The 27242-nt window shown below is 52.4% G+C and overlaps 1 protein-coding gene and 2 long non-coding RNA genes across 7 annotated transcripts; 1 reads left to right on the top strand and 2 right to left on the bottom strand.

Moving 5' to 3' along the window:
* Positions 1-1446: 1446 nt before the first annotated feature.
* LOC147353985 (uncharacterized) lies at positions 1447-6778 on the bottom strand. Its single transcript, XR_015146151.1, has 2 exons — positions 6421-6778; positions 1447-1692 (listed from the first exon to the last, which is right to left on the bottom strand). It is a non-coding gene; the product is annotated as an uncharacterized LOC147353985 (long non-coding RNA).
* Positions 5191-6403, bottom strand: LOC147353986 (uncharacterized). 2 transcript variants are annotated; one of them, XR_015146150.1, is made up of 2 exons: positions 6179-6403; positions 5191-5541 (listed from the first exon to the last, which is right to left on the bottom strand). It is a non-coding gene; the product is annotated as an uncharacterized LOC147353986 (long non-coding RNA). The 2 variants fall into 2 exon arrangements; XR_015146149.1 differs by having other exon boundaries at positions 6061-6362.
* Positions 6588-27006, top strand: SMG9 (SMG9 nonsense mediated mRNA decay factor). 4 transcript variants are annotated; one of them, XM_086352932.1, is made up of 14 exons: positions 6588-6780; positions 10036-10191; positions 12751-12825; positions 12920-13184; positions 13281-13378; positions 15109-15221; positions 18335-18446; positions 20467-20562; positions 20948-21033; positions 23580-23686; positions 24402-24509; positions 24709-24837; positions 25117-25261; positions 26500-27006. In XM_086352932.1, the coding sequence occupies exons 2-14, from the start codon at positions 10042-10044 to the stop codon at positions 26576-26578; spliced, it is 1563 nt and encodes a 520-aa protein (XP_086209058.1). In that variant the 5' UTR covers positions 6588-6780; positions 10036-10041; the 3' UTR covers positions 26579-27006. The 4 variants fall into 4 exon arrangements, with proteins under 4 accessions (XP_086209058.1, XP_086209059.1, XP_086209060.1 ...); XM_086352933.1 differs by having other exon boundaries at positions 9620-10191; XM_086352934.1 differs by having other exon boundaries at positions 9620-11367.
* The last annotated feature ends 236 nt before the right edge of the window (positions 27007-27242 follow it).

Genomic DNA, 27242 nt, shown 5'->3' with positions numbered 1-27242 from the left:
GAAGTTCTCCAAGCCCTGTCCTTTGGGGGTTATTATGGAGGCTTCATTTCATAGCCATGACTGATTAAATCATCAAACTTTGGTGACTAATCCAACCTCCAACCCCTCTCCCCTTCCTGTAGATCTGGAAGTTCTAAACCTCTAATCACCTCTTGGGGCCCCTGGCACCCAGCCCCTATCCTCAGATTACCGAGATGCTTCGCAAAGCCACCTCATTACAAAAGACACCCTTATTACTCTCTTCACTGGAAGTTCCAAAGGTTTTAGGAGCTCTGTGCCAGACTCCGGGATAAAGACCAAATCCATATTTATTATAAACCAAGTATCACAGCTGCTCCAGCCACAGGGCTCCTCTTTCTTCCCAAGAATTGTCAAAACTGGTCATCTTTCCTGGACTCTCCTGTCCCCTTTTCCCCACCCATGTAGAACAAATATCACCAGTATTTTTCCAGTTCTTTATGAGGGTCCATGAAGGAAGCCATATCATCTACATCAATACCAGACTGCAGACTAAAGACTTGTTTTTAGGTTTTCTGCTGTGTGGGACAGCTGCTAACATGTAAAAACCAGGAGAGTGCTTTTGCAACTTGGAAGCAATGTCTTTTCTTTCTTCTACCAGAATGAACTGGCCCTTCTTCTAGTCCAGCCAAGGGTGTACCCTGGCTGCGCCCTTTCTCACTTCCTCAAGGGCCAGAGTCCTAAGTTTCTTCCCTCATCCATTTTCCCTGCTATTGAAATAGAAGGGAAGGGGCAGGGGGCAACCTTTAAAAGAAAGACACTGCCATAGGACATGACAAACTAGAACCAACTAGAGCCAAGATGGCTGGAGACTCGACTTCCAGTAGACCTGAGTCTCATTATTCACTCACTGTAATACATGAGCTAAACGACACACCCACCAGCTCCATGACAGTTTCAGGGCCAATGATAAAAGGTCAAAAAGTGGGCTGTGGTGCAATTCCTGGCAATCCCTGCCCCTTCCTAGAAATAGCTGGACTAATCCTCCCATTCATTAGCCCCAGTCCATAAAAAACTCACAACTCCAAAATTTCCAGGGCCTGTCACCTTCTGAGACGGCCCACGTTCTGTCTGTGGGGTGTGTTTCTCTCTAGATAAATCTATTTCTTACCCGTCACTTTGTCTTTCACTGAATTCTTCCTGCAAGGGGACATCTAGAACCTGAGCTTCATTAAGTGCTGAGGCCAGGTGTGGGATCTCAATTAAAGGACCGTGGGTTCGAGTCCCAGTCTGGATTTGGCCGGGTGTGAGTCCTGGCCCATGGGTTCAAGTTTCAGTTTGAGTGGCATGGTTTCACTGTCCCTCCCAGCAGCACACAAACATGCTGTCTTTCCTCCCATCTTAAAACTGGCCCCCCGGAACTTTAAGCACTTTCCATCCTCCACTATCCTTAAAGCCCACCACGTACTCACCACACTGCAAAGCAGCTGGAATTCAACTTGAGTCTTTATTTTCTACATTGTAAAACAACCTTCATGTAGAAATCCTTTCCAAGTTCTTACAAAACAAGCTCCTGATACACTCAACAACAGGGAAGACTCTCACAGACCAAAGAGCTAAAGAAGGCAGACAACCCAGAAGACCTGCTGTCAGATTTCTATCAAGTTCAAGAGCAGCCGCAACTCATCTGTAATGACTGGAATCAGATCAGAGGCTGTTTCTGGAGCAGGGGAGCTGACAGGGAAACAGCCCATCAGAAATCTCTGGGGTTTCAGAAATGTTCTCTATCTTGACCTGGTTAGTGGTTACATGAGTACATATACATATTTGTAAACATTTAATGACCCTTTTCTGCACTTGGCCACATTTAAGTTACACTGAGACAAAAAAAGATAAAGAAAAATAAGTGCCTATAAACTTTTCCTTATAGATTCTCTATTACGGTATTGAGAAGTTTCCACAACAGAGTGAGACCAAGACAGGAGGGAAGGGGACAGGACCCAACCTTTAAAAGAATGATGCAGATCTTGATGATACAATTAAAACTAGGCCTACTAGGCCCAAGATGACAGAAGATACAACTTCCCTAGACCCTGAGCCTCATTATACGCTCATTGTAATATATCAGCATATGCTAAGTGACACACCACACACGCCATGACAGTTCTGAAGCTGACCACAGAAGGCCAAAAAGTGGGTGGTGGCCCAATTCCTGGAAATTCTCGCTGCTACCCCAAAATAGTTGGAATAATACTCCCACTTGTTAGCTTATGAAATTATCCAGCCCATAAAAACTAACCATCCCCACACCCACTGGCCACTCTTGCTTTCTGAGATGGTCTCCTTTCTGACTACGGAATGTGTCTCTCTCTAAATAAACTGACTTTCACTTTACACTATGGCTCACTCTTGAATTCTTTTCTGTGTGAAGCCAAGGACCCTCACTTGATCCTCTTCCAGACAATTATCCTGCAACAAGACTGGGAGATAAGACAGCCATGTTTTCTTCATGGTGGACCCACATCTACCTCCAGCTACTGCTCTGTTATCTCTGCTCCCCAGTTGATCACCAGCTTTTAGGAACTCTTCTTTCCCTTGGCCCTAGGTTATCACCTCTCCTGATGTTCCTGCTCCTTCTCTAGGACAGTGGTCCTTTCTCTGATTCCTAAATGTGGGAGGCCCAGGGCCCAGTCTCTGCTCAATCTACTCCCTCAGTCTGGATGGTTTCAGCAAATCCCCAGGCTTTAAATGCCATCTATATATTAACAGCTCAAAATTTAGCATACTTGTATCGTTATTGATAAAATGACAGGACATCTGAAAGTCTGCTTAAAAGCTTAAAAAATAAAACAGAAACTCCAGGAGAAAGTGTACTTATAAAATTAGAAAGAAAACAGAAGAAAAAAGTTAAGTAAAATGGGCTGACTGGCCATACTGGGTGGTGGGTTTCGAGTTCTTCATACCAGAAAAACTTTTGTGTGTGTTTTTGAAACTCCACAATGAAAAGTCAGTAAAAAAATTCTGAATCTACAAATGCTGGCTTCTCTCTACTGTGACCACTTACTTGGACCAACGTGCACCTCAAAGCTTGGTCCCACCAAGTCTGCTCGTTCCCATCTTCAAAAAGCATCACTCTTCACCCAGTGGGTCAGCCCAAACCTCCAGGATGACTTTTAAGTCATCCCTGATTCATGCTTCCTCTCACAACCCTCCTCCTGAGTCATCATCCTCTCTCGCCCAGGGAAGGGACAGTGGCTTCCTCATCTCCTGCTTCCACTGCTGCCCAGCTGCAGCCCACTCTCCTCATGGCAACCAGCACTGCTTTAACTTTTTTGCATGTTCATAACAGTCTCATAGTTCAGAAATGTAAAAGTCTTAAGAAAACGTACATCACAACACGCTGGTCCTTGCTCCAAAGGCTTCCTGTTTCACTCAGAAGTAAATTCAAAAGCCTTTACCATGGCCTACAAGGCCTCATGTAACTTGGCCCTCTCTATAGCTGTATCCCTAAATAATCCTATCCCTATTTCACTATGCTTCAGCCACTCTGGCTGATAATCCTTCAACTTGATAATCCTTGAACACCCTGGTCCGTTATCACTTTGGGATGTTCAATCTGTTTTTCAGCATCTGCCTATGGTTCATCCCCTTACCATCTTTCAGGCCTCTGTTCAAATGTCACCTTCTCAGAGGAGCCTTCCCCGACGACCTGTCACTTTCTGTGACCTCTGTCACTCTCAATTCCCTTATCCTGATTCTTCCTTCCAAGCATCTTTTACCTGACATCATCCACCCCATGAGAAGATCTGTTCCAGGAGGGCAGGTGCTCTGTCCTATCACTAAAGCAGTGGTCCCCAACCTTTTTGGCACCAGAGACCAGTTTTGTGGAAGACAATTTTTCCACAGATGGCATGGGGTGGTTTGGGAATGATTCAAGCGTGTTACATGTATTGCGCACTGGATTTCCATTATTACACGAGCTCCAGCTCAGATCATCAGGCATTAGATCCCAGAGGTTGGGGACCCCTGCACTACAGGATCTCCAACTTACACCACATCTGGCAGATGACTAGAGTTCTAGAATTCATTCACTAGATATAAACAAATGAATGAAACCAACAGAGAAGTGCCTTGAGAAATGAACAGATCATTTGGCAAAGGGCTCTTAAAATTCCCAGTTCATGTACTCTTTGACCCAGCAATTCTACTTCAAATGAGGTACTCTATTGATAATACTATCACCTACATGCAATCTGATGTACAACAATATTCATTGTGATGAATGTTTGTAACAGCAAAAGTTCAGAAAGAACCTGAGTGTTTATCACTAGGGCAATGGTTAAATCCTGCACATCCACACAACTGCATACCATCCTACTAATACCAAAGGCAGCTCTCTGGGTGCTCAATTGTGACTCACCGCTAGGCAGGGTGCCCATTGCCTGAGAAAAAAATATGGGCTCGCCCTAGAATGAGACAGGCTGGAGTTTGAATCCAGGCCTTGATGCCTCCTGGCTATGGGGGCTTCAGTAAGGCCCTTCTTCTCAGACTTGTATTCTGCATGTGTTAAATGAGGAGGAAAGGTGGTTACAGTGGGCCCACGGCCCAATGCCAAGCCTCTCCTTTCCCCTTAACTCAAACTTCCACCTCTAAGGGTTTCCCAGAGGTGATACTGGCATGGAGGCTCCCCTGGGGTTGAGAAATTCAGGTAATAAAAACAGATGCAACCTAACAGATGAAGATGCTAAAAAGGGATACCGACAGACATAACACGAAGGTGTCCTGTCATGTGTATCTCTGCCAAACACCCACAATCGTCTGGAGAATCATAAACAACAGGACTCTCAACTCAGCCTGTGTGATGGTTGTTTTCACCCAGACTGTTAACGGCCTGGAGCAAGAATTCCACCTGCCACCTGTGCTGAGAAAATGGCAGCAGGGATGAGGCCTGGAGGGGAGGGGAGCAGTTCAGTCACTATCACTGTCATTGTAAACCACAAAATCATAACACAGTACCCCTCTGCATGAGTGCTCAGCCCCTCCGTTGGGTCCCACTCTTTGGGATCCCATGCACTGTAGCCTGCCAGGCTCTTCGGTCCATAGGATTTTCCCCAGGTAAGCTTATTGGAGTGTGTTGCCATTTCCTACTCCATGGGATCTTCCCAACCCAAGGATCAAACTGTGTCTCCTGCGTTGGTAGGTGGATTCTTATTCACTGTGCCACCAGGCAAGTCCATCTCCATTGCACCTTTATTTGGCTGTACTGGGTCTTAGTTGTGGCACTCTGGACCTTTGCTCTTTATTGGGGCATTTGGAAACCTTAGTTGGTGCACATGAACTCTTAGCTGAGGCATGTGGGATCTAGTTCCCTGACCAGGGATGGAATCCAAGCCCCTTGCATTGGGAGTGCAGTGAATTAGCCACTGGACCACCAGGGAAGTGGTGATCCAGCACTCCCTTTTTCTTTCTTTGGCCTTGCAAAGCTGGATGCAGGACCTTCGTTTCCCAAGCAGGGATCCATCCCGTGCCCCCTGCACTGGAAGCATGGAGTTTTAACCACTGGACCGCCAGGGAAGTCCTCCACTGTAGAAACAGACGAAAAGGCAGAAAGGGTTAAAGAACCTGGCCAGGCTCAAGTTCTCAGCTCCAATGCTTTGGTGTAACAGCAGCTCCAGGACACTGGGAAGCGGGGCACTAGGAATGGAATATGGGAACCAGCGTGGAGAAAGACTTTTCTCGTGTACCCCATGGGCTGCTCGAATTTTGTCAAAAAGTACATGTATTCCCTGTCCAAATAGAATTTTTACATGAAAAAGGGTAAATTCTCCACTTATCTACATAGCTATGAATACACATACACTTTTCTCTTGAAGTATCTAGCGTTCCCATGAGTAACCATCAGCTCCATCTAAGTCGCGGAGCCCTTTGGACTAACTGCGCACGCACCCTCTGCACACAACGCTCCGCCTGGCATTCCTTTTTGGCGCGCAGTGGGCTGCGCACGCAGGCGTTTGAATTTTCGACCTTTAGCACTATTCCTCCTCCACCGCGGCTCGCGAAGGGTTTAATACTTGGTCTTCTTCCCACCAGTCTGTCTCTCACCTGTGCAACTCCCGGAGTCCAAGCCAGTCTGGCTGGACCTTTCTCCCCCGGTTCCCTCGCCTGAAGTGTCCTTGCCCGACCTTCAAGACCCGCGCCCTTTCCTAAGTGATTTGATTACCCAACAGTCTCTTTCCACAGGCCGGGATCCCTTCCAGCGTATGCGCCAGGTCTGATTCATCCCTGTGTTCTCAACACTCAGTCAGCCCAGGACACTTAAATTCTCCCTTGCTGTCTCACCCCACAGCGTCTCGCCGACACTACTGAGGAAGAACTCGAACCTAAATTCTTCGGCGCCACCCCCACCCCCACCCCACCCGTCTCTGCAAGCCCACGCATGCTCCCTGCGACGCGCACGCGCACCAAAGCAAAATCGGCGAGCCCGTTGAGGCCACCTCCATCGACGCATGCTCAGTCTGGCGCTCACGCTCGATTCTTGCGCGCCCAGCCCGCGAGCCCGTGAGACCCGATTTCAGTTTGGCCTCGCGATATTTCATCCAGCTGTTCCTCCCTCCGGCTGGCCTTCCTTCGGTGCTGCTTCCGGGATGCCCCGACCTGTCCTGGGTTGACCGGTACCGGTTCTCTTACTTCTCTCCTGCGAAGCTCCTGGGACCCCAGACTCCATTTACAGGCCGGTGGCTTCCGGTGGACCCTGCTCACCCCTACCCTACCCCATCTCGGAGAGCCCGCTGCGCCCCAGGAACCAATCAGCAGCCGCCTTAGGTAAGAGGCCCGCGTGTCCGCTCGAGGCGGGCGCCCCTACCGGGGCGGGGCGCGGGGCGTGTTTCGGGGCCCGCCCCTTCCTCGACCGCTAACTGGCTGCCCGGACTCCCGGCGGCTGTGTGTCACTGAGTACCCAGCTAAAGCAACCCATTAAATGCTGGCTGGGTTGGCGGGAGTTCGGTGGAGAGGAGACAGATGATATGTGTATAGCAATTTCAGTTCTGGGGGACGATTAATAGTGAGGGCCTGTAAACTAGCGGCAAAGTACTGCGAAATCCCTTTAATAACGTGCAAAGAGAAATTTAAGTCCTGGGGACACTCGTAGAGGGCCTGCAAACGGATCCTTGACTTTTGTCTTCCAAATGACAACAGATACTGCATAAATAGAAATTTAAGTTCTGGGGTTCTCCCGTGGGAGGCTTCTAAACAGATTCATAATTATGAGGACGTCCCCTGAGTAAAACATTCTAGACTCTAGTTCCAGGGGAGACCCCATATAAAAGACTGTACATATATATGTAATTGTTAGAGAGTCTTTTAGAAAAAGTGTGAATAGACTCAAGTACTGGGGTGGTGTTGCTTCATTATACCATAAATACAGGGTTAGGAATTGGGAGACTCTCCAGACAACTTGGAGATGGACACTTTGATTCTGGGAGATCCCCCAAAAGGGGCTTGTTAAGAGATGCCTGAGTACTGAGGAAGTTCCTCAAAGAGCCTTAATTTAATTAGGCTCTTAATTTCTGGAAGGTCGCCTTAAGAGTCCTGTAAATAAACACAAATAGACTGGCTTTATACTTTTTTGGGGGTCGAATCCCCAGAGGAGCCTAGAGACAATGTTGCGAGTCCCCAGAATACTTGTAGGTGAACTCTTAAACTCTGGGGAACTCCCCTTCAGGGCTGTAGAATTGACTCAAATTCTGTGTGAGTTCCCAGAATAACATGCATAGGAAGAGGATCCTGCTCAGGCAGAATCCCCATTGAGACAAGAAAACAGACACTTAAGTGCAGGGAAGGTCTCCAGGATAAAGTGTAAACAGACCCTTAATTGCACAAGAGTCCCAGTTTCTGAGGGGACTCTCCATGACTGTAAACAGTCATTTAAGTGCTGAATCAGTTTCTATAAGCATCTTTAAACTGGCCTTGCCCTCCTTTGTCTCAGAAGGCAGTCTTCCATCTAGTTTGTGGCTGGGGAAGAGGTCATGTAAAGCAGTGGGAGAGGAGCTAGACAAAATTACTAGCTAGCAAAATTACTCCTGCATCCAGTAAACAGTTATTTCTGTTCTAGCGAAAGTGTCTCACACAGAGACCTGTTAATGTCACTGTGTAATGGGGTAGGAGGTGGAGCGATTCATAGAATGATTTGAAGGCACCTAAGAGCTAAGCAAAGGTCAGCATACTTTTTCTGTAAAGGTCCAGAGGGTAGTTATTTTAAACTCGGCAGTCTGGACTGCTCTGCCATTGTTTCAAGAAGCCAGCCATAGACTGTTTATAAATTGATGGATGTGGCCGTATTTCAATAAAACTATTCCCCAAAACAGAAGGCAGACCAGCTGTGGCCCTGTGAGCTACTCAGAGATTTCCCTGGAATGAGGTGTAAACAGCTGGATAAACTCTCTGCTACTGGTACTGCTAAGTCGCTTCAGTCGTGTCCGACTCTGTGCCACCCCATGGACTGCAGCCCACCAGGCTCCCCAGTCCCTGGGATTCTCCAGGCAAGAACACTGGAGTGGGTTGCCATTTCCTTCTCCAGTGCATGAAAGTGAAAAAATAAAGTGAAGTCACTCAGTCGTGTCTGACTCCTAGGGACCCCATGGACTGCAGCCCACTAGGCCCCTCTGTCCGTGGGATTTTCCAGCAAGAGTACTGGAGTGGGGTGCCATTGCCTTCTCTGGGATAAACTCCCTAGGGACCTATAAAAGAAAGAAAGAAAGTGAAGTCACTCAGTCCTGTCTGACTCTTTGCAACCCCATGGACTATAGCCTACCAGGCTCCCCCGTCTGTGGGATTTTCCAGGCAAGAGTACTGGAGTGGGTTTCCATCTCCTTCTCCGGGGGATCTTGCCAACCCAGGGATTGAGCCCAGGTCTCCTGCATTGCAGGCAGACGCTTTACCATCTGAGCCACCAGGGCTAGAGAGTGGGTCATGGAGGTAACCGTATATTTTATAATGTCTTAGATTAAACCCTGGTGAGAGCTTGGAGTTTGAGGGGTGGCAGACCATCAGAAATGGAAGGTAAACACACTGAAAGCAGAGGGACACCAGATGAAAATGGGTCCTTGAGTATTGGAGCCCCCCCACCCCCCAAACGTGCTGTTGGCTTATCAGAAGAGTAGTTGTCAAACTGGAAATCACGTTACAAATATGTTTGGACAGGATTTGCTACACTTTGGGAAAGAGTGTGTCCCATTTTGGGGGGTTTCCCTGGTGCCTCAGTGATAAAGAATCCACCTGCAATGCAGGAGACAAGAGTTCAATCCCCGGGTCAGGAAGATCCCCTGGAGAAGGAAATGGCAATCCACTCCAGTATTCTTGCCTGGGAAATCCTAAGGACGGAGGAACCTGATGGGCTACAGTCCGTGGAGTCACAGAAGAGTCTGACACGACTGAGCGACTGAACAACAACAATATCTCATCTTTATGTGACCCTCCTGCTATGTGTTACTATTTATGCTGAGCAAAGTGATGAGTAGTTGGGAATAGTTTTGGCTTCAAGAGAAGGGGATATTATTTGTCTCTGCATCCAGAGATAGCCAATTTAAGGTTAACGTTCAGTTTAAGGTTAATAGGGAATCTCCGAACCTCGTGTTTTGTTCTGTCCTGCCTTCTTTCCATTCAGTTGCCTCACAGGCCAAAATAGCTGCTTAAACTCCAGCCTCCAGACCCACAGTCCTTTCAGCCAGGAGGAGAAGGGGACAAACGGCATGTGCCAGCATCTGTGAAGAAGAGTTTCCCAGCGCTGCCAAAACACACTTCTACTGCCATACTGTTGACCAGAAAGAATTTAGTCACATGGCCACACCTAACTGTAGACCAGCCCGAGAAGTGTATCCTGGATAACCATGTACCCGGCTCAGAACTGCGGGTTTTATTTCTTTGAAAGAAGTGAAGCATGGATGCTGGAAGCCCACTGGCAATCACTGCCGCAGCCACAGAGCTCTCTTGAAAGGATGTGCTTTCTTGTATTCCAGGGTAAGCCAGATGGAGTGAGGAGAGACTCTCTTCACCCTGGAATCAACCTCATTCTCCCCGCAGGTGACCATGTCTGAGTCTGGGCACAGTCAACCGGGGCTCTATGGGATAGAGAGGCGGCGGCGCTGGAAGGAGCCGGGCCCTGGCGGCCCCCAGAATCTCTCCGGGCCCGGAGGTCGGGAGAGGGATTACATCGCACCCTGGGAAAGAGAGAGACGGGTGAGTGTCTGGGTCCAAGGGCGGCGTTCATGTGTCTCCTCATTCCACAAAGGTTTGTTAAGCGCCTGCCTTGTGCCAGGGATGTATCTGTGGACAAGACGAACGGTCCTCAGAGAACGATAAAGGGGCTGTCTTAGATGAAGTGGTGAGAGGAGGCTTCTTTGAAGAGCTGACTCATGAGCAGAGACCTGAGGTGAGAGGACAAGCCCTGACAGAGTCTGAGTGAAGAGCCTTCAAAACAGAAAAACAGCCAGTGTGAAGGCCCTGATGCCTTTATCTGGTGTGTTCAAAGAGGAGCCTGGGGGGCACCAGTGACTGCAGTGGATGAAGAAGGGAGAGCGATAGAAGATGAGGTCAGAGGACACTGGGGCCAGGCCGTGTGGGACCTGCTCGGCCTTGGGAAGCACTTTGGATCTGATGCTGGGAGGGATTGGGGGCAGGAGGAGAAGGGGACGACAGAGGATGAGATGGCTGGATGGCATCACTGACTCGATGGACGTGCGTCTGAGTGAACTCCGGGAGTTGATGATGGACAGGGAGGCCTGGCGTGCTGCAATTCATGGAGTCGCAAAGAGTTGGACAAGACTGAGCGACTGAACTGAACTGAACTCGGTGGGATTGGCATTGGAGTTGGAGCTGAGAGGTGCCAGAGCTCCTGTCTTCCAGAGTTGTGTAATTGTAGTGGCCATTTCTGTTTGCTGAGCAGTGTGCTGGCGCTCTGCAAAGTGCTTTCCGTCCTTTGGTTCTTCTTGAACTCCTGCAGCTGCCCTGTGAAGTGGAGCCTACATTTGACCTGATTTTCACTAATGAGGAGTTGAGTCTTAGAGGGGAAGGGACACCCCCAAAGTCACAGGTCAATAACCTATGGAGCCAGAACTCGAACCCAAATCCAAGGGAGCCTAAGGCATAGCACCCTCATGCCCAGTCTAGAGACTGTCCTGTCCTGGGATTCAGGACTTGGGAACTTCAGCCTGGGCCCCGCCCCACCCTGCTCCTCTCACTGCCAGAACCACACTCCCAGGTTCTTTCTCCAGCGCCCTGCCCACCTCTGAGGGCTGTTTGTGGGGAGGTGGAAGAAGGTAACAGTTGGGACAGTTTCTGAGCCCTAAAATGGTACACATGAAGGAAATTTCTTCACAGTGAGCTTGGCTCTTGCTCCTTCCCTTGGGTCTCAGGGTAAGTGGTAACAACAGTCTCCCCTCCCACACACATCCTTCTGGGGAGCGTTACCATCTTCCTGAACTTTCAGCTTCAGTCCTTGAACAGGCAACTCCCAGATCTCTGGTCTGTGACTCTGACTTCGCTGCTGAGCCCCGCAGTCTGCTAACTGGCCAGTGGACTCCTCACAGCCTCCACATCTCCCGCTGACCTGAGTGTCTTCCTGCCATTTCTCTTCCTCTCAGGATCACTGACAGCCCATCAGGCCTCATCGTGGACACTCCCCACCCCCACCCGCCCTGCACCTGTTGCTGTACAAGGTGCCTTCTGACTCTGTCTCCAATCCATCATCATCTCCCCACCCTCACCTCTTCTTTTTTTTTTTATTTTAATATTCATTTTTTAGTTCATTTATTTAATTACTTGGCCGCATCAGGTCTTAGTTGCAACATACGGAATCTTTCCTGGTGGCATGCAGTCTTGAAAGCCCAAGGGATCCATAGTTACAGCACTTGGGCTTAGTTGCCAACCAGGGATCAAACATGCGCTCCCTGCACTGGAAGGCAGATTCTTAACCACTTTTCCTCCAGGGACATCCCCCTCACCTCTTCTTTCAAAGCACTTGGATATCCTTTGGTTTGTCCGTCATAGGCCAGTGAGTGAGCAGGATTTAAATGTGTCCTCAATATGTGGGTGAAGAAACAGATCCAGTGAGGGGTCAGGCCCCTCCCAAGGTTACTTAGGGCACCCGAGAAGGAACAGGACTCTAACCCAGGTCTCTCCCCTTTCTTAGACAGATTTGGGGTGAGTCAGAAGAGGCCTGAAGAGGGCAAGGCGTGGGAATCAGCTCGCAGGTCTGGGGAGGAGAAGGGGACCGCAGGGCTGTCAGATAGCAGCTCTAGGTAGCTTGCTCCTGCCACGAGCCTGATGCCACGTGGACAGTTGGGGAGTCCTGTCTTTCAGCCTCCTAACAGTCCTGTGAGGAAGGAGTTCCTGTCCCCATTCGCCAGATGAGCACACAGGCCTAAGTGAGGGTGGTTCCTGGTCCAGGTTTACACAACCAACAAAAGCCAGGGCCAAGTTGAACGCGGTTCCCTCTCCTGAGCCCCAGCTCCTCCCACCCAGGCTTGTCCAGCAGAGCAGCTGGCAGCGTGGTTCTGGAGCCAGATCCAGAACTGGGATCTGGCTCCACCACTTAATGGCTGTGTGACCTTGGGCAAGCCGGTTAACCTCTCTGGATCTCAGTTACTTCATTCAAAATGTGGGGCTCAAGGTACCTCTCTGACAGCGCTATCTTGGTAGGTTCGGGGGGGTTCATGTCTGAAGGCATTTAGAGGGGCACTTGGCACTTACCGAGTGTCCAGGGCATCATTGCTGAGTAACTGCCCTCCCTCACCACAGGATGGCAGCGAAGAGACCAGCACGGCGGTCATGCAGAAAACCCCCATCATCCTCTCAAAGCCTCCAGCAGAGCGGGTGAGCAGGGCAGACCCTTTTCTTTGAAAGGGGAGGCTGGGAGCAGTTAGGGCAAGGATCTCTTCCGCTGACCAGCACCTTCTCGCTCCCGCAGTCAAAGCAGCCCCCGCCTCCAGCAGCCCCTGCCGCCCCGCCTGCCCCGGCCCCTCTGGAGAAGCCCATTGTGCTCATGAAGCCCCGGGAGGAGGGGAAAGGGCCGGCGGCCACCACGAGCGCCTCAACCCCCGAGGGCACTGCCCCACCACCCCCGGCGGCCCCCGTGCCACCCAAGGGGGAGAAGGAGGGGCAGAGACCCACACAGCCCGTGTACCAGATCCAGAACCGGGGCATGGGCACTGCCGCCCCAGCAGCCATGGACCGTGAGTTGGGGGCAGGGTGGGATCTGGTTGGGAGCCGACACCCCTTCGCACAGAGCCTCACCAAGTCCTCTGCCTCCTGCTTTCTCTCGCCTGCAGCTGTCGTGGGCCAGGCCAAACTGCTGCCCCCAGAGCGCATGAAGCACAGCATCAAGTTGGTGGATGACCAGATGAATTGGTGCGACAGTGCCATTGAGGTACTAGGGGGCTGGGCGACTCCTGCTCTAGCTTCTCTGGGTTCCACCCTCCCCTCCCCTCCCCGGTGCCCTCCACTCTCACCCTCTTGGCAGGCAACACCAGCCTAGACGGCTTTTGGGCAGTGGCAGCAGTGAGAGGGATTCTCCGGTGGCTCAGCTGGTAAAGAACCTGCTAGCCAATGCAGGAGACACAGAAGACTCGGGTTCCATCCCTGGGTCGGGAAGATCCCCTGGACAAGGAAATGGCCACCCACTCCAGTATTCTTGCCTGGGAAACTCCAGGGAAAGGGGAGTCTGACGGGCTCCAGTCCATTGAGTCACAGAATCAGACACGACTGAGCGCGTCCACGCAGGGGTGAGAGGGAAGGGATGAGAGAGTTTTCACCTAGCTGGGCAGAATCTCAATGGCTCAGCTGTGCTGGTGGTTCATTTACTGAAATACTTGGATACTGGTTGGCCAAGAGGGCTCCACTAGCACTGCAGAGTCCCTGGGATCTCCCCGCTCCCACAGCAGGGCAGCCTCCAGGGCCTGCACCAGTCCTCCTGGATGGTTGAACCCCGTGCTGGACCGGTGCAAACTGGGTTGAGTGTCAGCCCTCCGAGGCTCCCCGCTCCGTCCCAGGAGCCCCCACTCTGGTTCTCACCTCACACTCCTGGCTGTCATACCTACTTCCAGCGTCCCAGTCTTTGTTTCCCCTCTTCTGATGTGCTTCCCCCACACCTGACACATCACTTCTCTTCTCGAATTCTCCCAGCTGATCCCCTCCTTCCCAGCTTGGCCTGAGTAGGACAGCATGCCAGCCCATCTGTTTCCTGGCCCCTGCTGCCTTGCTGGGTCCACTGTCATGTTGATATCAACTGGGGCATGGGGAAAAAAAAGATCACTGTCCAGGCCCTGCTATCTTACCCACAAATCCCCAAATATGGATAACTGAAGAACTAAATTTGTAGTTTTGTTTCATTTTAATTAAAGTTAAGTCGTCACATGTGGTCAGCGTCTACCATATTGAATAGCGCTAGCCCTTGATATTCTACTTTGATGGGTCCAGAGTTCGGCCCAGGATTAGATTCTTTTTTTTTTTTAAGAGCTCTCCGGGTGATTCTGAGGTGCAATAGCCGCATGGAGGGCATGACTGTTTTCCTTGAGGAGTGTGTCTCTCACACCCCCTGGTGGTGAAAGTCAGCGTCGCTGGCAGCCCAGAGGCGAAGGTCTCCAGACTCCACAGGACTCTTAAATCCCACAGACAAGAGCCAGGACCGGCCTGGCTCCCCTTCCTGCTTGCTGCTCCCTTTCTCACGCTTTCCCAGTTTCCCCAACTTCCCTGAAGCCCAGGGCCTCCCAGGGGCCACTGTAGTGGCCCACAGCTACCTGGTGCTTTCTTCCACCTGTCTTTTTGTTCCTGAGCCTCTCCCTTTTCATCGCCAAAGTCAGGTGCCCCTTGTCCACTGTGTTCCAGCCACACGGACTTCCTGTTAGCCTCTCAACCAGACAGGCTCTCGTCCACTTTGGAGCTCTCACAAGTGCTGTTCTTTGTAGCAGGAACATTCCATGTGTGCCTCCACCACCACACACACACAGAGTCTCTGTGCCCATGTGAGGGGATTTGGGGCCATAAACACTTCTATATCTGACAAGGCAGGGGGGCAGCCACGGAAGTCTGTAGGGCCCCCGTCTCCCGCATTAGCAATGGGCAGATTTATGAAGGTTGTATTCCGGCATCTCCCCACAGTACCTGTTGGATCAGACCGATGTCCTGGTGGTTGGTGTGCTGGGCCTCCAGGGGACGGGCAAGTCCATGGTCATGTCGTTGTTGTCAGCCAACACTCCGGAGGAGGACCAGAGGTGAGGGGGGCATTGGGTAGGGGTGTGGAAGGCCGTGGGGAGGTGGACACCCACCTTATCAGCCGGGGTGTTGCACGTGGCATCACCAAGGGCTTTGGGAATCACTTCCTCTCCCTTAACCTCAGTGTCTCTGTCAGAAGAGGGTGATGATGGGCTGGACCACACTCTCCTCTTATGCAGCTCCAAGGAAACCAGTCCTGTTCCTCCCTCCCTTCCTGCCTTACTCCTGGAAATGGTGCAGGGCCAGCCAGGAACTGGGATGGCCCATTCATTAAGTCTGGATTTAGGTCCACCTTGGTCTGAGCCCTGCGCCAGCTGGTTGACCTCGGGCAAGCCCCTTCACCTCTTGGTACCTCAGTTCCTCATCTGTCAAGTGAGTTTTGGGAGGGTGAGACAAGATTGGGGAGGCAAACTTGAGCATGAACCTGGCACAGAGCAAACGCTCCCAGGATGTGGCTGTTTTGGCCTGGAAAGCCACAGTGAGGAGAGAGACCTGGAAGAAGGCTGTGGCTTCTAGACTAGCCTCTTGCCTGCCTTGTTAGGAAGGATGGGGTATGATTGTGAAGGCAGAGGATGGAGTTGTGGGAGAGGATGTGGGGGAGGGCAGAGTTTAAGAATTAGGGCTCCAAACTCAGGGCAAGGAAGAGAGACAGGCAGGGATTATAAGGAATAAGAGTAGGGGACATAGTCAGTCTTAATTCAGGAAGAATCAAGATGGGGGGTGGTGAGCAGAAGTAGTAGCCATTGGGGATTTCTTTGAAACAGTAGGGGTCTGTTTTTTTATGAAACCAGTGATTTTGCTGTGAACTCCATGGATGGGCCTCAGGGGTCCATGAACCCCCCAGTGGTGTATCTAGGGTTTTGCATACATCTACAGCCAGGCTTTTCTTCTAGGGAGAGGCTCCATAGTTCCTGGCAGATCTCAGAGGGGCCCGAGGGAAGCCCAGAACGGGTTAAGTTTCCCTGTGGCAAGAACATACACCCCCAGACCCAGAGCTGCAGGCGCTCTGCCTCCCGGCTGGCTCCATCCTGCTCTTCTTGCTCACAACGTCAGCTCCGATCTGGCACAGCTGCAGCTCTCTTGGCTGGCATTCTTTCCATCTCAGCTTCCACCCCCAGCTCTTGGCTCAGAGTCCTCAGCTAGACTCCCATCAGCCTGACATGTCTTTCTGAGGCAGCTCAGCCTGTGGTGTGGTAGACGTTGCTACCAACTTTTGTCATCAGGTCTCATAAGGCTTTTTTAAATTTTTTATTTTGTATTGGGGTACAGCCAGTTAACAATGTTGTTAGTTTTAGGTGAACAGCAAAGAGGCTCAGCCATACATACACATGTATTCATTCTCCCCAGACCCCACTCCCATCCAGTGTAGGCTGCCGCATAACGTTGAGCAGAGTTCCATGTGCTATACAGTAGGTCCTTGCTGGCTGGCTGTTATAAGGATAGCAGTGTGTACATGCTAATCCCAAACACTCTAACTATCCCTTCCCCCCAGCACCCATTAGTTCATGTTCTAAGTCTGTGAGTCCCTTTCTTTTTGTAAGTTCATTTGTATCATTTCTTTTTAGATGCTACATTTAAAGAACGTCATACAGGGTTTCTGCTTCTCTGTCTGACTTACTTCAGTCAGTGACACTCTCTAGGTCCGTCCGTGTTGTTGCAAATGGCATTATTTCATTCTTCTTAATGGCTGAGTAATACTCCATTGTATATATGTGCAGCATCTTCTTTATCCATTCATCTGTTGATGGGCATTTAGGTGGTTTCTGTGTCTTATGCTTTTGTAAACAGTGCTGCAATGAATATTGGGGTGTGTGTATCTTTTGGAGATACTTAACATTTTTTTGTTTGGGATTTTTTTTTGGTCATACCACACATGTGGAATCTTCATTCCCCAACCCACGATTGTGCCCTGTGCATTGAAAGTGCAGAGTCTCACCACTGGACCGCCAAAGAAGTCCAGATCTCATAAGGTTTACTCCTAATTATCTTGAGAATAGGCTTCCCAGGTGACTCAGATGGTAAAGAATCCGCAATGCAGGAGACCCAGGTTTGATCCCTCGGTTGGGAAGATCCCCTGGAGAAGGAAATGGCACCCCACTCGAGTATTCTTGCCTGGAGAATCCCATGGACAGAGGAGGCTGGCAGGCTACAGTCCATGGGGTCTTACAGAGTCAGAACCTTGAGAATTCATCTGCTCCTTTCCTCCTCCACACCCACCTCCTGGCCCAGGCCACTGCCACCTTCCCTGGAGGAGGCCAGGAATCTCCTAACTGGTCTCACTGCTTCACTTCAATTCAATCAGTATTTACGAGGCACTTGCCATGGGTCAGGCCCTGTTCTTCACGTTGGGGCTACAGCAATAAACAAAAACTGGCAGAAATCCCTGTTCTTATGGAGCTTGCATTTTAATGAAGGAGATGGTAAACAAGCACGTTAGATGGTAACTGAACGGGGAAGGGATATAGGGAGGCGGCATTGGAGCCAGGTTACTGTTTTAAATCAGGTGGTCCAGGAGACATTTGAGAACAAGCAGACTTGGAGGAGGGGAGCAGGGAAAGCATTCCAGTCAGGGCAGGAACGAGGCACCGAGACACCCACATCCTCTCACCGTGGGGTGGAGAGTTTTCAGGTCTGCGTGTCCTGTGCCTGGCGTATGGTGGGTACGCTTGGTAGTGAATAGCTAGCGATTTCATATCGCCGTGTGTCAGCCACTCTTCTACGGGCTTTACGTATGTTAACCTCACAGTCACCCTGAGAGGTTGACACTACTGTCCCCATTTTACAAACGAGGAAACAGAAGAAAGATTAAGGAACTTGCTCAAAGCCACACAGCCAGGAAGAGGCAGAGCTAGGGTTTGAATCCGGGCAGCCTGGGGGAATCTCTGCTCTGAAACACCTCAGTCTAGTAATTTTGTTGAGAATTCGCAGGTCCACTTATGGGTTGGGGTGAAGTCACATGATATAAAACGTAGCCCCCAGACAGCAGGGCCATGGATGGAAAGCTTCACAGATGGGTGGGGAATCAAGTCCCACAGGCTCACTCATGGCCTCACTCTGGAGGCGGCAGAGGCCGAGAACCTGACCCCTGATGACCCTACCTGCTCCTCCGCAGGGCGTATGTTTTCCGGGCCCAGAGCGCCGAAATGAAGGAGCGAGGGGGCAACCAGACCAGTGGCATCGACTTCTTTATTACCCAAGAGCGGATTGTTTTCCTGGACACACAGGTGCTGGCCCCCACCCACCCCACCCTACCCCGCCACATGCCATGTTAAGCTCCTTCCCTGCAAGTGTCTAAGCCACAACTTTGCCTGTGTTCCCCGTGGCTCCAGCCAAGCCGTGGACATGCTCATGCCTTTGGGCAAGTTGTGTCTCTTCTTGGCCCTTAGTCTCCTCTTGTCAGATTTTATCCCCCTCTCCTCCCGTCCGTTGTGTACAGAGGCGCCTCAAGAATCAGTGGTCCCCAACCTTTTTGGCACTGGGGATCAGTTTCGTGGAAGACAGTTTTTCCACAGGCTGGGCAGACGGTGGAATGGTTTGGGGATGATTTCTCATAAGGAGCTCACGAGCTAGACCCTCACATGGGAGGTTCACAATAGGATTCACGCTCCTATGAGAGTTTAATGCCGCTGCTGATCTGACAGAAGGTGGAGCTCAGGCAGTAATGCGCACATGGGGAGCGGCTGTAAATACAGGTGAAGCTTCATTCGGTTGCTTACCGCTCACCTCCGGCTCTGTGGCCTGGTTCCCCCAGGGGTTGGGGACCCCTGCTGTAGCCTGTTGGTTAAAAGTGGGGGCCCTGGAGTCAGTCTGAAGCCAGGTCTGACCTTTAATTCTCACCAGCTGGGTGACTAAGTTTTAACTCCCCCCATACACCTCAGTTTGTTCATCTGTGAATGGGGTTGATGGTGGTTTTCAGCTTCATAGTCAGTGGACCAGTCCAGGCAGCATGCTGGGCACAGGAGCCGGCACGTGGGAAAGCGTCATGGGAGCTGGCCTGTCCTGTGATGCCCGGCAGCTTTCCTCAGCTCCTCCGGGTTCGCCGTTCCTCAGCCTGGCATCCAGGGCCCGTGTGGCTAGCTTCCCTCAGGCTCGCCATGGGCTCGCTCCCGAGCTGCGCCACCTCGACCAAGTTACTTAACATTTCCATTCCTTAGTTTTCTGAAGCAGGATAGACAACGTTACCTCCCTCATGGCGCTTCTGTGAGGTGTCAGTGAGTGAGCACAAGTGAAGTCCTGTCAGGGCCTGGCAGGAAGAGGGTTCTCAGTACTGTTGGCCGTCAGGACCGGCACCAGCAGAACACACTCTCTGCCCCTGCTCTGTTCCCTGGCCACTGCCTTCTCCCTGAAGACTGCTTGGGGGGAAATGCCTCCTCCCAGGAGCCACCACCTCTGAGCGCCTGCTGGTGCCCATGTGGCCGTCCCAGCACCGCTCGTGACTGACCGCGGTCTGGTTCCTCAGGGAGCGTTAGTGCAGCAGAGTTCTGGCCGCCGCACACATGGGTGACGGGAGAGTGGGAACCCTTGCACAAATGTGGGATGAGGCCTGCGTGCTAGGACCCCCGGCACCTAGAGACACAGTGACATGGCTGTGGGCGGGGCTGGGAGCTCTGTGGAGCAGAACAGAAGTTAAGATCCAAATACCACTGTGGTGTCTGGATCCAGTTATAGAAAGTGAGCCCTTGGGAAAACCTCTTTCTTAAAGGATTCCACCAAGTGCAATAAGAAATAGATAGCCCAGCCACTAATTTAGGCTCTTGTTTTTCTAAATGGAATGTTCCTTTAAGAAGAGGTGATGAGCTCACCGCGGATTCTTGCACACCCACTGATACCGTTTTTAAAATCCTCACCAATCTTCACATTAATCATGGTTATTTGACCTAAGTAATTGTCTTAGTGAAATTTTGAAGGCATTTGAAACAACAAAACAAGGGTGTTGTAGGGACATGACTCATTCATGTAGATGTTAGATTTATTAGCCCTGGAAGTGTTCTTCTAGGACAGGCGACACTTGAGAGCAGTGAGGATTTGCAAAAGAGCTGGGGAAGGTGAAACTGCTTTGAGACTTTTTTCTTTCACTTCCTCTGGCTGATTAGCTGTGTACTAATTAGAAGGAAGCTGCCTGTGTTTCCAAACTTTCTTTGTCCTGAGAGGCAGTGTACTTGCCATCACCAAGTGGAACTTGGGTGACTGTGTACCCTGGGATCCCTACGCCCACCCTGACAGTCCTCTTTCTTCCTACCCCAGCCCATCCTGAGTCCCTCCATCTTGGACCATCTCATCAACAATGACCGCAAGCTGCCTCCAGAGTACAACCTGCCCCACACCTACGTTGAGATGCAGGTGAGGGGACCAAGCCAGGCCTGGGGACCCGGGGCAGAGAGCTCATGGGTATGGGTTTGCCACTTCTACTTGCAAAGAGCCCTGATACCCCGAGAGCTGGTGGGAGAAGATGGCATCAAGAGTCGGGTCTGGCTCTGCCCCTCGGGAAAGTAACCCCCGCCCTTAAGCCTCCACATCCGCCTGTATGACTAGGGGCTGATCATTGCCGTCTGGCCCGATCTAGGGACAGCTTGGAAGGGAAGTACCACTGCAGTCTGGGCACACAGTAGGTGCTTATAGGCTCAGAGGCCTTTGTCCTGCGGCCCCCTCAGCTGAGTCCTGAGATCAGGGATCCCATTCTGGACCTGGGGACCTTCAACCCTGTTGTCCCTTCCTGCCCCCTCAGTCACTCCAGATCGCTGCCTTCCTCTTCACGGTCTGCCACGTGGTGATAGTCGTCCAGGACTGGTTCACGGACCTCAGTCTGTACAGGTGAGGCACTTGGGGGGGTGAGCCAGGGGAAGGACGGGCCCTCAGACTCCGCGATCTGCCCAGCTCTCACCACTCCCATACAGCAGCCAAGGGACCCTCTGAAAATTTAAGCCAGAGAGGGTCACTGCCACTGAATCCCCCCTCAGCGCACGCACGTAGACTGCGCCTGTCACTCCCGGTAAAATCCGAAGCCCTTCCCCTGCGTGGTTTACAAGGTCCAGTGTAATGTGGTCCTGGTCACCCTATTGACCTCTCCCACCACGTCCCTCACTCCTTCCATCAAGGGTATAGTGGCCCCATAGCTGCTGTTCTTGCTACTTTGAACCTCTGCACTCCTCATCCCGCAGCCAGAAACATTCTCCCCGGGTTCCAGGCCCCCCCTCATGTCCTTGAGGTCAACCCGAGGCCTCCCCTGACCCACTGAGTCTCCTGTGACCCTGCTGTGTACTTCTTTGCACCGATGACACAGCCTTCTTTATGGTCTTTCTCCCTCCTTAATCCCAGTGCCTCGCACACTGCCTGGCACAAGGTGGACGTTTAACCCTAGTTTGTTGAATGAACAGCGTGCTGAGGAGCTGGCATGTCTGATTCTTCAAGCCTCATGGTCCATCTCCTCCAGGCACGGGTGCTGTCCCCGAAGTACCCTGCTGGGCTGGGAGGGGAAGGAGCCAGGATCTGGCAGGAGTGCTGCCTAAAGCAGCTGGAGGTTCCAGAAATGCCCCCAGATAGGACTGGCTCCCATCCGTAGGTCCCAGGAGGTAGCTGTGGGTTGGCCAGCAGCCCTGGGCTCAAGGCCCAGGCAGACAGATGGAAGGAACGGGCGCTCACAGGGAGGGGGAGCCAAGCTGAAGGCAGCAGATGTCCCCAGAGTCAGGCAGCCCTGGGTTTGAATCTGTGTCCTTGTTAGGTGGTGGCTGCTTTTTCCACAGCTTCTTGTAAGCACACGGTGTCCTGCGATGAAGTGAGTTAAAGAATGTAAAGCGTTCAGCGCAGTACCTGAAGTGAGTTAAAGAATGTTAAGCGTTCAGCGCAGTACCTGGTACATAGTAAGATATTGACAAGTAGGAGCTTAATGTGTGTGCTAGCAACTCTGGGGATGGAGATAGGCTGAGGGTCTGGCCAACAGTAAAAAAACAACTTGTTGGGAGAGCCGGCTGACATGACCGGATCTAAGTGGCTTTATTCTGAAACATCCCCCTCCTCCCACCATTGTCTGTTGGTTCAGGGACAAGTGTATTGGACGTTGTTTAGGCCAGTCGCTGTCCTTTGCCCTGGGGATACAGGTGTGATGGAACAGATAACACAGGCTGCCCTGGGGAGTTCCCATTCTTGGTGGGGTGGGGGGTGCGTTGTGGGCTGACCTGGCCCACGCAGAGCCTCAGTTTTAAGTCAGTGTCTTCAAGGTGGGCTTCCCAGAGTGGGTGAATCACTGGAAACTGTGGGCAACATACTTGTGCGTGTGTCTGTATGAGGAGAATAGCCAGAGTTAATCAGACCCCGTTATCTCTTATCTCAGGTAATAGGTTTATTTTATTTACCTTTATTTACATATGTTTGGAAAAATTTACTTTAAAATCGCATAAACTGAGAACTTATATTGATGCAAAAACCTGCACAGCTTTATTCATGGTTGCCAAAACTGGGGCAGCCAGGATGTCGTTCAGTAGATAAATGGATCCGTGAGTTGTCGTACATCCACATGTTGTTGTTGTTCAGTCGCTCAGTTGTGTCTGACTCTCTGCGACCCCATGGACTGCGCCACACCAGGCTCCTCTGTCCTCCACTGTCTCCTGGAGTTTGCTCAAATTCATATCCATTGAGTCAGTGATGCTGTCTAACCACATTATTCAGTGTTGAAAAGAGATGCACTGTCATGCCATGAAAGACATGCAGCAGCTTCAAATGCATATAATTAAGTGAAAGAAGCCAGTTTGAAAAGGCTTCATACTGTACGATTCCAACTCTGTGACATTCTGGAAAAGGCAAACCATGGAGACCAGTGAGAATACCAGTGGCTGCCAGGATTGGGAGGCGGAGGCGGGGCAGAGACAGCTTAGGGCCTGGCAGCTACTCAGTGTGACGCTCTGCGGTGTGCTCACGTGATTTTTTTTTTTGTCAAAACCCATAGAACAGACTAACAGCAGGAGTGAACCCACATGTAAATCAGGGGCTTTGGGTGACAGTGGAATGTCACCTAAGAATGTTGCTAAGTTGGGGGCGCGGCGGGGGCAGGCAATCTATGGGAAACCTCTGTACTTTCCACTCAATTTTGCTGTGAATCCAAAACTCTCAAAAAATAAAGTCCTTCTGGATGGCATGAATTTGTTAAAAAATACGTAACATGTTGATGTGGGTCCATGAATTGGTGTCTAAGGATTGTTTCTGGATTCCCTGAAATTGTGTGAGGAATGTGGTGTCTGTGTGGTGTTTTTTCCCAGCGTGGCTCTCGCTTTAATCAGATCGGCAAAGGGAGCCCCCTCCTTCCCCAGACAGTGGGATACAGAGGGCCGGAGCTGGAGCGCCAACCTCTCACCCCAAACCCGCAGGTTCCTCCAGACAGCAGAGATGGTGAAACCCTCCACCCCATCTCCCAGCCACGAGTCCAGCAGCTCGTCAGGCTCCGAGGAAGGCGCTGAGTACTACCCCCACCTGGGTGAGCCGCTTCCCCGGGGGCTGGAGGGGTGGACGGGGGGAGAGTTGGGGCAGAAACCAGGAGCGCTCTGGGGAAGGGGGCGCCGGGAGAGCGCCTGCGAGAGCTGTGAGGAGGGGGGCCAGGACTGTCTGCCACTTCCTCTGAAGGCCCCCTCAGGCATCAAGGGCTCGACCCCCAAGTCTGACTTTGGCTCTTTGATCAGAACGGGAACCTCTTGGGGGCAGGACCCTAGTCTTCCCATATCTGGATCCCTGGCCTGGGGCTTAGGGAGCAAGTGTCAAGTTGGCCTGAGTGGCGCCGTGCACCCTGGCCACACTGCCTGGGGCCCCTGCACGCATGTCCTTGGCCTGCTGTGTCCCTGCCCTGCTCTCCTGTAAAGATACGGCTCATTTATGACGCCCCAGACAGGCTCTTCCCTATTCTTCCACCTGGCCTGGCCCCTGGTCTTTCTGGCTCAGTCCTGATCACATGCCCATCTACTCTTCATCTTTTCCATCAGACTAGGGGCTTCCTGAGTGCAGAAGCCAGATCTAACTCATTTCTCCAGGTCCCCAGCATCAATCAGCACAGGGGCCTGGTACTGAATACTTAGCCATGATCAGAACTCTGGGTCAGGGCAGGTCTTTGGAGTGAGGAGGGGAGTCCGCGTGGCAGAGCACCAGCTGCCTCTCAGACTGCGCCTCCCCCCCAACACCCGCGCGCCCCCCGCCCCAAGTCTTCCTGCAGAATAAAGCTCGCCGGGAGGATTTCTGTCCCCGCAAGCTACGTCAGATGCACCTGATGATCGACCAGCTCATGGCCCACTCCCACCTGCGGTACAAGGGTGAGGGTCCCTGGCCACCCCCAAGCTGGCCCGTGGCCGCCTGGCTCCTGGTCCAGTCCCACGGCCCTTCTCCCAGACTTGGGAGGGAGGTCAGACGTGGTCGCCTGACCCCAACTTGACCACCCAGCACAGATCTCCCTCCCCACTCCCTGGCCCTGCACCGCGGTGCCTGCAGCCTCTCACGGGTTCTCTCCACCAGGTACTCTGTCCATGTTGCAGTGCAACGTCTTCCCTGGGCTCCCGCCTGACTTCCTGGACTCTGAGGTCAACCTGTTCCTGATGCCCTTCATGGACAGCGAGACAGAGAGTGAAACCCCACCTCGCGCAGGTACGATTCCCCCCGAGGGGATCTGGGCCATGGGGAGACACGGGCTGCCCTGGTTTGAGTGTGAGAGAGACTCTTCCTGGTCTGAGCAGAGATGCAGGCCTGTCCCTGAGTTGCTCAGACCCTTTCTTGGGAGTGTGTTTCCAAGTCGTGGAAGAATGGGAGGACCTGCACCGAGGCTGAATTCAGAGGTGCTCCTGGGAGGCCAGGGCGCTGTTGACGGGGAGGCTGGCCCTCTCTTGGCAGGCTCCCCCACTCCCCTCCTAACCTCTAACTTTCCAGGACCTGGTTCCAGCCCCCTCTTCTCCCTGCTCCCTGGGTACCGAGGCCACCCCAGCTTCCAGTCCTTGGTGAGCAAGCTTCGGAGCCAGGTGATGTCCATGGCCCGGCCGCAGCTGTCACACACGATCCTCACCGAGAAGAACTGGTAAGAGTGCTTGGCAGAGGGAGGGGGTCAGTGTGAGGGCCCCATGTCGAGGGTCTCGGGGATCTCTCCACACCTCAGCACCTGTCCCAGAACATTGATCGCCGCCATCTTGCTGCTATTCTGTGTGATTTTGAATCCTCATGAGCTGGTAGTGTGTAGGTCTCGTTACCCGTTTTACTAGTGGGGAAGGTTAGGCTCAAAGAAAGGAAGTGTTGTATAGTGAGGTCACATACCTGTAATTAGGTGTCACTTGACTGCAAGGAGTAGGAGCAGTGAGCCTGGTCAAGTTAAAGGATTTATTCTAAGACCCTGAGTGCAGAAAGCATAGTAGCACCGGAGAGGAAAGCAGAAAGCTGTCAGGAACCATGGGCGCCGCGTTCTCCAGCTCCCACTGGCTCGCGGGTCCCGTGGTCCCCTCCACTTTCCCACCTCTGCCCTCAGGCTTTCTTCATCTGCCCTCATAGAGCCCTGCACCACCTCCCACCCCTGACTCTACGTGACTTTCTATGGCCAGAGCCCACAGCAGGGCTGCCACAGATCCAGGACTGCCTCATTTCCAAGGGAAACAAGAACTTGAGAAGTAGCTTTAGCTTGGTTCCCTGGGTCTGTCCAGTCGGCTGTGGGCAGAAGGGGCAGGGAGTGTGGGCATAGCAGGATACCACTTGGCGGGTGCACGGCCTGGGGGATCGGAGGTCTGCTCCTCTTGTTGGTCTGAACCAGGACCCAGCAGGGAGAAGAGAACTGGGGAGGTGGTAGGGTTATGCTGCTGCTGGACATTCCTAAGGGTCTTCCGTGGTGACTCAGTGGAAAAGAACACACCTCCCAATGCAGGAGACTCAGGTTCAGTCCCCGGGCCGGGAAGATCCCCTGGAGAAGGAAATGGCAACCCACTCCAGTATTCTTGGCTGGGAAATCCCATGGACAGAGGAGCCTGCCAGTCTAGTCCATGGGGTCACAAGAGTCAGACACAGCTTAGAGACTAAATGACAACACAAGACATTTCTGATCATCACAAGACTCGGGGGGCTGAAGGGATAGACCCATACCCATGAAGGCCAGCACTGAGGGGAGTGGGAAGCAGTTTGGGCTCACAGCTGGGGGCTTGCGGACTTCAGCCTTGCTTCCCCCGGGGAGGTGAGGGGCTTGGGCCACCTCACATTCTCCGTATCCCAGGCGATGGGGTCGGTCGTGCAGGGCCTGCAGCCAGGGCAGCGCTGACTCTTGACCTCCCCTCACAGGTTCCACTATGCCGCCCGGATCTGGGACGGGGTGAAGAAGTCCTCCGCCCTGGCAGAGTACAGCCGCTTGCTGGCCTGAGACCGAGGGGAGGAATGTCACACAGAAAACCCCCTTCCGGGCCCCCGGTGGGTGGTGACGGGCTCCCTCGTTCTCCCCCCACAGGGTGGAGAAGGGCAGCAGGCCTGATGGACGAGGGACCGCGACTTCCTCGTCTGGAGACATGAGGGGTCCAGGGCCAGGTCCCTACCCTCCAGGGAGCATTGTTCAGGGGGCGACTGAGATCCAGCCCGGCAGCTGGGCGGGCAGTCCATCCTCAGCCCCCAGGGCCAGGCGGTGGGAGGAGCCTGCGTGGTCACCAGGAAGCCCTGCTCCGTGCCGGCCTCCCTCTGCAGGGACCAGAGCAGCAGGTCCCTCTGCCCTGACTCCAGGCTCCTGCCTGGAAGGTGAGGCATCTGGGGAGCTCTTCATCGGAGTGTCTGGTGGTTGGAATAAACGCAGTCACACAAGTCTGTTCCAGTGCTTCTCTTCCTCCTCCCCAGCATGCTGTCCTGACAAGCCCCGAAATTTCTGGTCCCAGCCCTTGGGGACAGAGGAGCCGTGGCCTCCCATTGAACTTCCTGTGGGGACATGTCCACTGAAATCAGAGTTGTCAGCAGATAAAGACAAGTCTGCTGAGGAGGAAGCCTCTGTAGAGAGGGGCTTTCTGTTTTGTGAGGTGCTGTCAAGCCTCCTGTCTGTCATG

Source organism: Bos grunniens, chromosome 18 (assembly GCF_055505025.1).
Source record: "Bos grunniens cultivar Pamir isolate PY7600 chromosome 18, Bosgru_T2T1.0, whole genome shotgun sequence".
Taxonomy (NCBI): domain Eukaryota; kingdom Metazoa; phylum Chordata; class Mammalia; order Artiodactyla; family Bovidae; genus Bos; species Bos grunniens.
Note: the sequence above shows the minus strand (reverse complement) of the source record. Positions and strands in the feature narration are given on the sequence as shown.